The sequence below is a fragment of the Leucoraja erinacea genome, chromosome 9 (genome assembly GCF_028641065.1).
Source record: "Leucoraja erinacea ecotype New England chromosome 9, Leri_hhj_1, whole genome shotgun sequence".
Taxonomy (NCBI): Eukaryota; Metazoa; Chordata; class Chondrichthyes; order Rajiformes; family Rajidae; genus Leucoraja; species Leucoraja erinaceus.
In genome coordinates this window covers 15,533,345-15,545,431 of record NC_073385.1, presented here as the reverse complement: position 1 = coordinate 15,545,431, position 12,087 = coordinate 15,533,345, and the positions used below count along the sequence as shown (strand labels likewise).

The 12,087-nt window shown below is 49.6% G+C and overlaps 1 protein-coding gene across 8 annotated transcripts in view; it reads right to left on the bottom strand.

Moving 5' to 3' along the window:
• Positions 1-2,784: 2,784 nt before the first annotated feature.
• Positions 2,785-12,087, bottom strand: part of nrxn3a (neurexin 3a) — a 1,361,409-nt gene continuing 1,352,106 nt past the window's right edge. For 2 of the 8 annotated variants that reach the window (XM_055640186.1, XM_055640187.1), the window contains exon 20: positions 2,785-4,200. In XM_055640186.1, the coding sequence (XP_055496161.1) occupies positions 3,536-4,200 (665 nt within the window). In that variant the 3' untranslated portion in view covers positions 2,785-3,535. Of the gene's footprint in view, positions 4,492-6,103; positions 6,363-12,087 lie in introns of those variants that run through there. The other 6 variants (XM_055640188.1, XM_055640189.1, XM_055640185.1 and 3 more) reach the window with 3 other exon arrangements.

The following is a 12,087-nucleotide window of genomic DNA, read 5'->3' as shown; positions in this document are numbered from 1 at the left end:
CATCCCCTTTGTCCCGCTTTCACACCTTACACTTCCAGACCGGAAGTGGCGGCGCTGGTGAACGGCTGCGGCTCGCCTGCAGTCCGTTTGTTTTTACTTTTTTGTGTTGTTTTTTTTTCGTTTTGTCTAGTTAAGTTTTTGGTTTTTAGGTAGTGTTTCTATGGGGGGGGGGGGGTGAAACGGGGCTTGCTGTCTCTCCCTTCGGGGGAATGCGACTTTTTTGTCGTATCCCCTTCTCTGCCTCTGTCTGCGCTGAGGCCTAATGGCGGAGCTGGTGACCTCGAGACTCCGGAGGCAGAGCCAGTCAGGACTTGCCCTGGGCTCGCTCCCGTGAGGGGCTGTGACGCTCCTGTGAGGGGCTGTGGTGCTCCCGTCAGGGTGGCCCAGTTCGAGGGAGGAACGGCGCTCCCGTCAGAGCGGCCCAGCTCGAGGGAGGAACGGCACTCACGTGAGGGCAATCCGGCTTGGGGCTGGAGCGGTGCTCCGGTGGCTGGGACGGCGTTCTGGCGGCGGTGACCTGAGTCTGGGGTTCAGCCGCGGGCCGGCGGCTGTGTCCGCTGGACTGGAGGGCGGCAGCTTCAACCACCCCGGGCCGCGGTGTTTGAGGCGGCCCGTTCGCGGGGTTCAGTGAGCCGTGGGACTGGTTGTGCCATCGCCCGGTGGGGTATCGCCTCAGCGCAGAGGGAGAAGAGGAGGGAAGAGACTGCAGCCCTAAGATTTTTGCCTCCACCACAGTGAGGAGGTGCTTGGAGGACTCACTGTGGTGGATGTTAATTTGTGTTTATTGTTGTTTATTATGGTATTATTGTATGTATGACTGCAGGCATGAAATTTCGTTCAGACCGTAAGGTCTGAGTGGCAATAAAGGTAATTCTATATTCTATTCTATGGGCCGGTCCCACTTAGGCGTTATTTTTCGGCGACTGTCACAGTTGTAGCAGGTCACTGAAAAAACAACGACTGGAAATCCCCCTAAAGTCGCCTAAAAAATCGCCCAAGAGGGTCAGTAGCATAACTCTCCCTCTCCCCTGACATCAGTCTGAAGATGGGTCTCCATCTGAAACGTCACCCATTCCTTCTCTCCAGAGATGCTGCCTGTCCCGCTGAGTTACTCCAGCATTTTGTTTCTGTCTTTGGTGTCAACCAGCATCTGCAGTCTCTTTTACTACTGCACACAGTAAATGCTGGGGCTGTAATTCAGCGAGGAGAGAGGTGATATACCCTGGGGTTTAGCAGGATGAGAGGATATCTTATTGAAACATAAGATTATTAAGGGTTTGGACACGCTAGAGGCAGGAAACATGTTCCCGATGTTGGGGGAGTCCAGAACCAGGGGCCACAGTTTAAGAATAAGGGTTAAGCCATTTAGAACGGAGACGAGGAAACACTTTTTCACACAGAAGTTGTGAGTCTGTGGAATTCTCTGCCTCAGAGGGCGGTGGAGGCCGGTTCTCTGGATACTTTCAAGAGAGAGCTAGATAGGGCTCTTAAAGATACCGGAGTCAGGGGATATGGGGAGAAGGCAGGAACGGGGTACTGATTGTGGATGATCAGCCATGATCACATTGAATGGCGGTGCTGGCTCGAAGGGTCGAATGGCCTACTCCTGCACCAATTGTCTATTATTGTGACAAGTTCAAAAAAAGAGTGCAGGAAAGGAAATTAAACTCAGTGAAGCAGACGAACAAGAGAGAAATATAAGAAAAGCACATCAAACTCTCATGGTACACAATTGGCCAAAGAAATACCATTATTTGGTTCCCAGCAAAATTGAACACCATATTGGATATGATGTGGTTAATTTTATTTTTTTTTTAAATCTGCATGCATCACAGTCAGTTACTGAAACTCAGAAGCACAGCCATGGATTTTGTTGCTGGCTGTGTACTACCTACCACACTCTATGAGTAATATGTTGTACAGTTAACAGCTCATAAACAGTAAGGTGGCCACCTTAAGTCCAGCGTGTGTGGGCGTTTCCACCTTAGCTCTGCTGTTGTCTCCTGGGTTTTTTTTCTTAAATGTCCATTATACTTAATACAAGTTTTATTGCGGACAGCAAATGATAATAAGGAGGACACCACGATTTCGAGATGTAGAAACACGTACAACGCTAAACGGCAAAGTCCCGTTACCCCCCCCCGGGGATGATGGGAGAGGCACCCTGACCCTGACCCCCCCCCCTCCCCACACAAACACACACACTCATATATATCTACGCACACTCACACACTGACAAAGACACACAAACACAAGCACAAATATATATATTTCTACACACACACGCACATACACATGTACACTCCTATACGTACACACTCACACATTCACGCACAAATCTGACACACACATATGTACACACACATACACCAAACACACACATACACACACTCACATGTACACACACGTTCACACAGACACACTATTTCTCTCACACACACACACACATAGGCACTCTCACACAAACTACACACACACATACACTCTTTCTCACACACACCATCTCACACACACTCACAGACACACACACAGACACTCTCTCTCAAATACACAGGCACACTCTCACACACACAAACCCACACAACACTCACACACACACATACACTCACACACACATATACACACACTCACACACGCGTACACACACTCACATACACACACACGCTCACAAGCACATACACACATAAGCTCACTCACTAACACACTCACACACATGCTCACAACCACATACACACGCTCACATGCGTACTCACACACACACACCATCTATCCCCCCCTCCCCCCCCCCCCCCCCGCCACCTCTCCCAAGGTCCACGCTGTGGGTGTGGGACTCTGTCCATTGATCTGTACATATTCCGTTACAATCACATGCTCCACGCAGCAAAGTGGAAATAAGATGCTGAGACGGGAAAATAAGAAAAAAAGAGGGGGTGGGGGGATGAAATAAAAAAATCAGTTCACACAGCCTTCACAACAATTGAAACAACCGCCGGTAGAAGGGAAAAAAATGCAACAGTAAAATGCGAAATGTCACAAAGTCTTAACAGTCGCCTCCAGGGTACAAAAACCGACAAAAAGCTGTGGATTGTAGAGTTTCAAATCCTTCGGACCAGAATGTCCAAAGTTCCCAGTGGGGTTAGGGTGGCTCTGTGTGTGTGTGTGTGTGTGTGTGTGTTTGAGTGTGTGTGTGTATATATATATCTACGCACTTACACCTCGGTAATAGCCAGCTGGCACACAGTAGTAACAGATCACATATTTCTCGTGTGTGAGGGGAGCTTTTGTTTTAGGAAATCGTCTTTTTTTCCCCTTCTCTCCCCCCCCCCCAAAAATAGTTTGTTTTTCCACTTTTCCATAAAAGTTTGTTTGTGTGTGTGTTTGTGTGTGTGTGTGAAAAAGTGTGTAAAATTCATGTCGATTGCACCACGCCACATTTCATCTCTATGATCTGTTTCTGTTCTCTGTGTGTCTGTGTGTGTGTGTGTGTTCTCTGGAGGAGTTTTTTTTTAAAGTCTGTCCATCGCTCCCCCCGGGACTACACATAGTACTCTTTGTCTTTGTTCCTGTGTTTCTTGCCGCTGTGGTTGTCGATGCCAATGTTGCCAATGCCGCTGTTGCCAACTTTGGCACCACCTTGGCTTTTCTCCTTGACCGCGTTGCCGTTGGTCTGCGCGCTGTTGCTAATGTAGTTCCTCGTCTCGTCCACCTGGTAGGAGCCCTCGTCCCGGTTGCGGTACTTGTACATGGCGTAGAGCAGGATGAGGATGCAGAGGGCTGCTGCCGCCACGATGCCCACCACCATGCCGGTGGTGCTACTCGACTCCCGCACCACCTCGGCCACTCCCGCCGCCGCTGTCCCACGCACTCCCGCCTCGGTGGTCTGGGCTGCTGTGGGCACATGACGGAACATGGGTGAGGTGACTAGCGGACTCCTCGCCTTGGTGCTGTCTGCTTCGTGACCGGTGGGCAACGGGAAGAGCGCTGAGCCCGGCTGGGCCGGCCTCTGCTCCCGTGTGTTCAACTTGCCCGCTGGCAACTTGCCCAAGACCGGAGAGGTGTCGAGGCCGGGGCGAGAGACTTCAGTGGCCGAGATCCCGCCGGTCTCGGGCGGTCTATTTGATCTCGTGTCCTTGTACTCCCACTTGGGTGCGTGCGCTTTGAAGTCACCTTCCGAGGTCGACGTGGACAACATGGTCTTATCTGTTACCAAGGACAAGTCGTGGTGAAAATCTTCATCATCAAGAGGGGGCGCGTCGGAGTCTAGAGGTCGCCCCGACGCATAACCCGATATCACCAGGCCAGCATCACAATCATCGTTGTCCCGGTCCGAGCAAGGCAACCCAATCTCAGGGGTCGCGGAGGACAGGGGGTCTTTGGTGCTTCCAATAATGGTGAAGAGGGTAGGGTGGGAGGTAATGGCGGGGGCATGGGTGCCAAGGGGTGAGGTGGCTAAAGGTTCTTCTGACACTATAGGGAAAACTAGTTCACCTCCTTGGTGGTGGTTGGGGGGGGGAGGGGGTTGGTGGGAAAAAGGAGGAAGGAACAAGAGAGAACAATGTTAAGACCACCCTTCGGTTGTCCCAATTCCCCCCCCCCCCCCCCTCCCACCACACACACACACAACAACCTCCACAAGCACCCAACGCCAAATCCATCACCAACAAAGTCAACCCCAAACTCAAAGCCATGCCACACACAGATGCAGCAGAGCGCAAAAACACATTCCATTAATTTAAAAATATATCTATATAACTATATAAAGTGGCAGAGCAACTTAAAAGAAAATCCAGCACCCACCAGCACAGTTTAGCATATAAACATTCACGATTTATAAAAAAATAAACCAAATAAAACACTAAACAGGGAGGATAGGTTGAAAAGAATGAGGTTGTTGGATTTCATTTTTTAAAAAGCATCGCAGCCAAGAAGGTCTATATATGTATATATATAAATATTATGCACACACACACACACACACATCCAGATACATAAGTAGAGATAAGGGTCTGTCCCACTTTCACGACTTAATTCAAAACCTCTGCTGAGTTTAAAGGACCTAAAAAAAAATCAAGGTTGTGGTAATCTACAAACTCCTATGACCTTCCATGACTATGTTCACAAACTCCTATGAGTATGTCTACTAATTCCCATGACTATTTCGATGCCCTCCTTACGAGTAAAAAGTTGCAATGTCTTTCATCCTGACCATTTTTTTTTTTACTGGTGGACATTTTTTATCGGGCTGGAAAAAAACGTCCCGACTTACCCGATGCCACGAGTACCTAGGGCTAGCATAAACAGCCGCTACGATATATCTACGAACTCCTATGGACTCGTTACGAACATTCTGCGAGTTTGAATCAAGGGTGAATAACTCGGGAGAGTTCGTGAATAACTCGGGAGAGTGGGACAGGCCCTTTACCATGTAATTCTCGATCAACTTACATCAACAAATTGCTCGCATGATTTTGGCATGGGAAAAAAGTTTATATATAAAAAACAAAGAAGAAAGTTGTGTAAGATTCTCTTGATCACGTTTGCTGTATCGTTCTCAAATTTGTTTTTTTTTTTAGTTGTCGTTTAGCAAAAAAAAATTTAAACTGGCTGACATAATGATCACAGGGGAGGTGGGGATGGGGTGGGGGGGGGGGGGGGGGGGGGGGGGGAGAGGTAACGATACATTTACATTCACACCACACGACATGAAAATAACTGCACCAATAGGCGATATCTGCTTTTTTTTTGTTTTGTTGCTTGTTGTTGTTTAAAATAGATCAGGATCGACTACAAATAAAAAAAAAAAACGCCGCACATCGTGCAGGTTTAATAGCTCTCTGGTTTTTGTGTCGTTAAATATCTACAAAAATCTAACAGGCTCCTCTTTTATTAAACGTCGAGATAGTATTGTTTTTTTTTTAAATTAAATATTTTCTTAAATTAGACTCTCTCTCTCTCTCTGTGTCTCTATTCCATTAGATAAATTACGGATTACTGTACATTTTTAGTTTTGTGAACTCTTCCTAAAAGGGGTGAGGGGGGTGGGGGGTGGGGGGGGGGAGGGGAGAGTGAGACAAGGTGTGAGGATGATGGATGGAGAGGTGGGGGGGGGGGGGGGGAGGGGTAGTGGAGAGGAGGGGATGTGGGGAGAAGATGTATGGCATGGAAGGGAATGAGTGAGGGGGGAGTTGGGGTGGGGGGGGGGGGGAGAGAGATGAGGTTTTTTGAACATATCCAAGGGTTTTTTTTTTTGCCTTATGAATGCAATATGGGGGAGATGAGAATGATGGGGGTGAATGTATACAAAAGCTGCCATGTCCATGTTAGGGTGGGGCCAGGCGATCTCGCCGCATTAGCACTTTTAGCTGTAAGGGAAGGGACAGGGGATATACAAATATGAGCATATATACATGCCCATTTTATGGAAAGTAAAAACATAACTCTAACACTGACATTTTTTTTTTACAAACCCTAAGCTGCAACTTTTTTCCACCATGCAGTCAAGAGATATATAAATATCATTTGTTTTAAACTTTATAAACAGTTTTTTTCCACTCCCCCCCCCGAATTAAAAAAAAAATCATCTTTGTTTTCCCCCCCCAAAATGCTCCAAACCACTTCAAACGGTGTGAAGTCAATTTTAAATATTCCACGCAAAAAAAAAATCATAGAGCACACATATAATTTTTTTGTGTGTTGGAGGACATTTGTTTGCATCCACTCACTCTGTCTGGAACATTAGGGTGAGGTGGTGTTGGTACCCGCGTCTGCCGTCTGCCGTTCCCCCCCCGTCCCCCCCCCCCCAAAAAAAGATGCAGGTACACAAGCCCGAAGAATGGTTTAATAAGAAAAAAAAAAAGGCAAGAGTTTTGTGCTGCTGTGAGTTAAGGATCTGGATCTGGGTCTGGGTCTAGATCTGGATGTAGTACACTGAAATGCTCTAGGTAGAGCATTCACTCAGCACTAGGATGGAGTGCCGGCATTTGGCTTTGACACTGCCACCGAGAGGTAGCGAGGAATGGCCAGGGTAAAAAAACAATCTCAAGGGGGGGGGGGGGGGGGGGGGGCAAACCGGGGAGAAATAGGTTGGAAGGGGTAGAACCCGCGATGTTGCAGAATGTGAAGCCGCTGTCTCCAGTTGCCACCCCCCCCCCCCCATCTCTGACGCACAGGGGCTCGGAACGGGTGGTTGGGGAAGGAGGGTGGAGGTGGGAGGGGGGGGGGGGGGGGGATGTGGGGGGGGGGGGGGGGGGGGGGGGGGGGGGGGGGGGGGAGGTGAGTGGGAACCAGACCAAACAAAAGAAGCCAGTGTGGCGGCACCTGGTGGCCAGCCACGGGCATAGCGATCCCCCGGCTCAGGAGGGAGGGGTTGTGCGTCTCGGATTGGTCACGGGATCTGGCCCTGGGTATTTAAGTTTGGGGTAACGCCCCGTGCACATTGTCGGAGTAGGGAGCAGCACTGAAATGGTAATAAATACGTTGGATCACACAACTTTGTGTTTCCGACAAATTCTTGGCTGGAACTCCTGCGAGTCCCCGCTATGTTGGTGACCCCGACGTGATCCAGTGCAGTGGGGACTCCCATGAGTCCAGCCAAGAATTAGTCGGAAACACAAAGTTGTGTGATTGAACGTATTTATTAGAGGAGTTGAGTATAGGAGCAAAGAGTTCCTTCTGCAGTTGTACAGAGCCCTAGTGAGACCACACCTAGAGTATTGTGTGCAGTTTTCGTCCCCTAATTTGAGGAAGGACATTCTTGCTATTGAGCCAGTGCAGTATAATTCCCGGGATGGCAGGACTGTCATATGCTGAGAGAATGGAGCAGCAGAAATTTAGAAGAATGAGAGGGGATCTTATTGAAACATGTAAGATTATTAAGGGTTCGGACACGCTAGAGGCAGGAAACATGTTCCCGATGTTGGAGGAGTCCAGAACCAGGGGCCATGGGGAGAAGGCAGGAATGGGGTACTGATTGGGGATGATCTGCCATGATCACATTGAATGGCGGTGCTGGCTCGAAGGGCCGAATGGCCTACTCCTGCACCTATTGTCTATTACCATTTCAGTGCTGCTCCCCTACCCGACCTTCAATACCCAGGGCCTGACCGCCGTGAGCCTACGCCTCCCACTCCTAGACGCACAACCCCGCCCTCCCTCCTGAGCCGACGGTTCGCTATAGCCCGTGGCTGGCCACCAGGTGCCGCCACACTGGCTCCAAATTCCCCCTCCCCGACCCAAACTCGCGTTTGGAGTCCCCCTTTGAGCCATACACTCTCCAGAAAGAACATTGCAACCAAAGCAACTAAAAACCCAAAGAAGGGTAGGATGTTGGATCGAAGTTACCAAAAAAACACCCCAGTCCACCCCACCCCGATCGGAATCAGCGGCCACTGCTTGAGGTGGTTTGTCATTCAGCTCATTCCAAAGAAGAAAAAAGTGACCAGCACAAATAGTTGTCTCCCCCCCCCCCCCCTGCCCAACCCCCACCACCACCATTCCCCCACCTCTCCCCCCCCCCCCCCCTCAATAAAATGTTCATCAGAATCAAAAAAGAATTAGCAATTTTCGAAAGAAAATGGAAGCCCCCAAGTTTTATATGTATATCACTAGCAAAGTAATTCTTTGTTTTGAGAGGGGGGGAAAAAAATCTTAAACCATAGCAATTCTTTTATACCCTTTGCAGCACACTTTAAAAAAAAAAGATTAACAGGCAGAAATGCACACAGACACAGAAGAAAGGGCATTGCAAATAGGCAGTTACCTGTCACCTGGGCCTTGTGAAATGAGGTGACATTATCTCCAGTTTTACTGCAACTTAAATCCATTCCTCATTTTAACTCGCACCACCAGTTTAAACACAAAAAAAGCCAGTGAATTTTAGTTCCCCTCTGGGCGTGTAAAAGAGTTTGTGTGCACACTTTGATGCACAGGGGGACTGGCATAGAATGGGGGGGGGGGGGGGGGGTCATCTTGTTTACTTGCCATGTTAATAATGCATGCTTAAAGTAAGTTGCATTTGGGGAAAGTTTAAAAAAAGCAGAAACAGCAAGCTGGAGCGGGGGGGCACTTGGGGGGGGGGGGGGGGAGGTTAGCGGGAGAGGGAGAGGTCTACGGTTAGGAGGGCAACAGTTTTTAAACAGCATCATTCAACAAGTCATTTTGGGGAGGGGAGGAGAGAGGGAGGAAGAGAGGGAGAGGGAGGAGAGAGAGGGGGAGAGAGGGAGTGGAGGAAAGAGAGGAGGGGAGGGAGGAGAGGAGAGAGAGAGGGGGAGAGAGGGAGAGGAGGAGGGGGAGGAAGGGGGAGAGGAGAGAAGAGAGGAGGGGAGGAGGGGGAGAGGAGAGAAGGGAGAGGGAGGGGGGGGGAGGCGGGGGAGAGGAGAGAGGGAGAGAGGGAGTGGGGGAGGGGGGGGGGGGGAGAGGAAAGAGAGGAGGGGAGGTGGGGGGGGGGGGGGGGGGGGGGGGGGGGGGGGGACAGAGGCCCAGGGAATTCCACAAAGGGCATCCAGTTTCAATGAGGTCTCCCCCCCTCATCCCGATTGAAGTCAATTGCCCAATGAATTGTCGATGTGAATTCAATTCTTCTCCTCCCCTTCTCTGTCGCTCTGATGGAACTCCATTTCGTTTCCCAGTCGGGAGAACGGCAGATGACTTTAGAGATACAGCACGTAAACAGGCCCTTCGGCCAGTGACTCCGTGCCGACCAGCGATCACCCTGTACACTAGCTCTGTCCTACACACCAGGGACAATATACAATTTACTGATGACAATTAATCTACAAACCTTTGGAGTGTGGGAGGAAACCGGAGCACCCAGAGAAAACCCACGCAGGTCACGTGGAGAACGTACAAAATCGGAAATTATAGGGATAGATTTAGGCCATTGGGCCCATCAAGTCTACTCCGCCATTCAATCGTGGCTGATCTATCTCTCCCTCCTAACCCCATTCTTCTGCCTTCTCCCCATAACTGCTGACGCCCGTACTAATCAAGAATCTGTCAAACTCCACTTTAAAAACATCCACTGACTTGGCCTCCACAGCTTTCTGTGGCAATGAATTCCACAGATTCGCCACCCTCTAAAGAAAGTCATCCTCGTCTCCTTTCTAAAGGCACGCCCTTTCCTTCTGAGGCTATGACCTAAATTCTCACACAAGTGGAAACATCCTCTCGACATCCACTCTATCCGGGCCTTTCACTATTCGGTAAGTTTCAATGAGGATACCCCCCGCTCATCCTTCTAAACTCCAGCAAGTACAGGCCCAGTGCCGACAAACGCTCATCATATGCTAACCCACTCATTCCTGGGATTGTTCTTGTAAACCTCCTCTGGACCCTCTCCAGAGCCAACACATCCTTCCTCAGATATGGGGCCCAAAACTGCTGACAATACAGCCTGACCAGCATCTTATAGAGCCTCAGCATTACATTCCTGTTTTTAATATTCTAGTCCTCTAGAAATACACTCTGTGCAGACAGCACCCGTGGTCAGGATCTAAACCCAGGTCTACCGCTGTGCCACTGTGCCACCCCGCTGTACATCATTTCCCCATCTCCTCTGGACCCCACCCTCTCTCGCCTGCACAGAAGCCCAGGGCAACAGCCACCCCCCTCCCCAAATGTAGCAACCAGAAGGAGCTGCAGATGCCGATTTGCAAAAAAAGGACACGAAGTGCTGGAGTAACTCAGCTGGGCTCCCAACCCGAATCGTCACCTATCCATGTTCTCCAGAGGTGCTGGCCGACTCATTGAGTTACTCCAGCACTTGGTGTCCCCACCAAATCTTCACCTCTACCCCATTGCGTACATTGGACTTTGTCTCTGGAGGTGATGCACCACAGTAGACAATAGGCATTAGGTGCAGGAGGAGGCCATTCAGCCCTTCGAGCCAGCACCGCCATTCAATGTGATCATGGCTGATCATCCCCAATCAGTATCCCATTCCTGCCTTCTTCCCATATCCCCTGAATCCGCTATCTTTAAGAGCCCTATCTCGTTCCTTCTAGAAAGCATCTAGAAAGCAACCGGCCTCCACCGCCCTCAGAGGCAGAGAATTCCACAACTCTCTGTGAGTGAAAAAGTGTTTCCTCATCTCCATTCTAAATGGCTTACCCCTTATTCTTAAACTGTGGCCCCTGGTTCTGGACTCCCCCAACATCCGGAACATGTTTCCTGCCTCTAGCGTGTCCAAACCCTTAATCACCACAATGCTGAGAACTATATTCTGCACTCTGTATCTTCCCCTTTGCTTGATCAGGCAACTGAACCATCCTACCACCTACTAGAGAGCAGTCCTGAATTGCTGTCCACCTCACTGGAGACCCTCAGACTATCTTTAATCGGACTTTACCACACTTTATCTTGCACTAAACGTTATTCCCTTTATCATGTATCTGTACACTGTGGACGGCTCAATTGTAATCATGTCGACTCATGCTTGATCCTGACTGCAGGTGCTGTCTGTGCGGAGTTTGTACGTTCACCCCGTGAGCGCGTGGGTTTTCTCCGAGATCTTGTAGGTTAATTGGCTTGGTTATCAATGTAAACATTGTCCCCAGTGTGTGCAGGGTAAATAAGTGGGGATCGCTTGTCAGTGCGGGCTTGATGGGCCGAAGGGCCTGTGTCCGCATTGTATCTTTAAACTAAAACTATCCATGCTCTCCAGAGATGCTGCCTGACCCACTGAGTTACTCCAGCATTTTGTGTTCAGTACAGGTTTGTAAGTTAATTAGCTTCTGTAAATTGTCCCTAGTGTATACGACATATAACTGGCGTACGGGATGATCACTGCTCGGCCCAGACTCAATGGGCCGAAGGGACTATTTCCATGCTGTATCTATAAACTAAACGAAACATTTTGGTGCATCTATCCATTCTCTCCAGAGATGGTGCCTGGCCCGCTGAGTTACTCCAGCACTTTGTGCTTTCCTTGCGACAGGCATTGACTGAGCTGTGGCATGGAATTTCTCACCAGCGGCCCAACCCGAAATGTCACCCATCTGTTTTCTCCGGGCTGGTAAGGTGGTGCAGCGGTAGACCTCGCATCTTGCCTCGCACCAAGATGCAGCACAGAACGCCACAGGAGATCCTTCT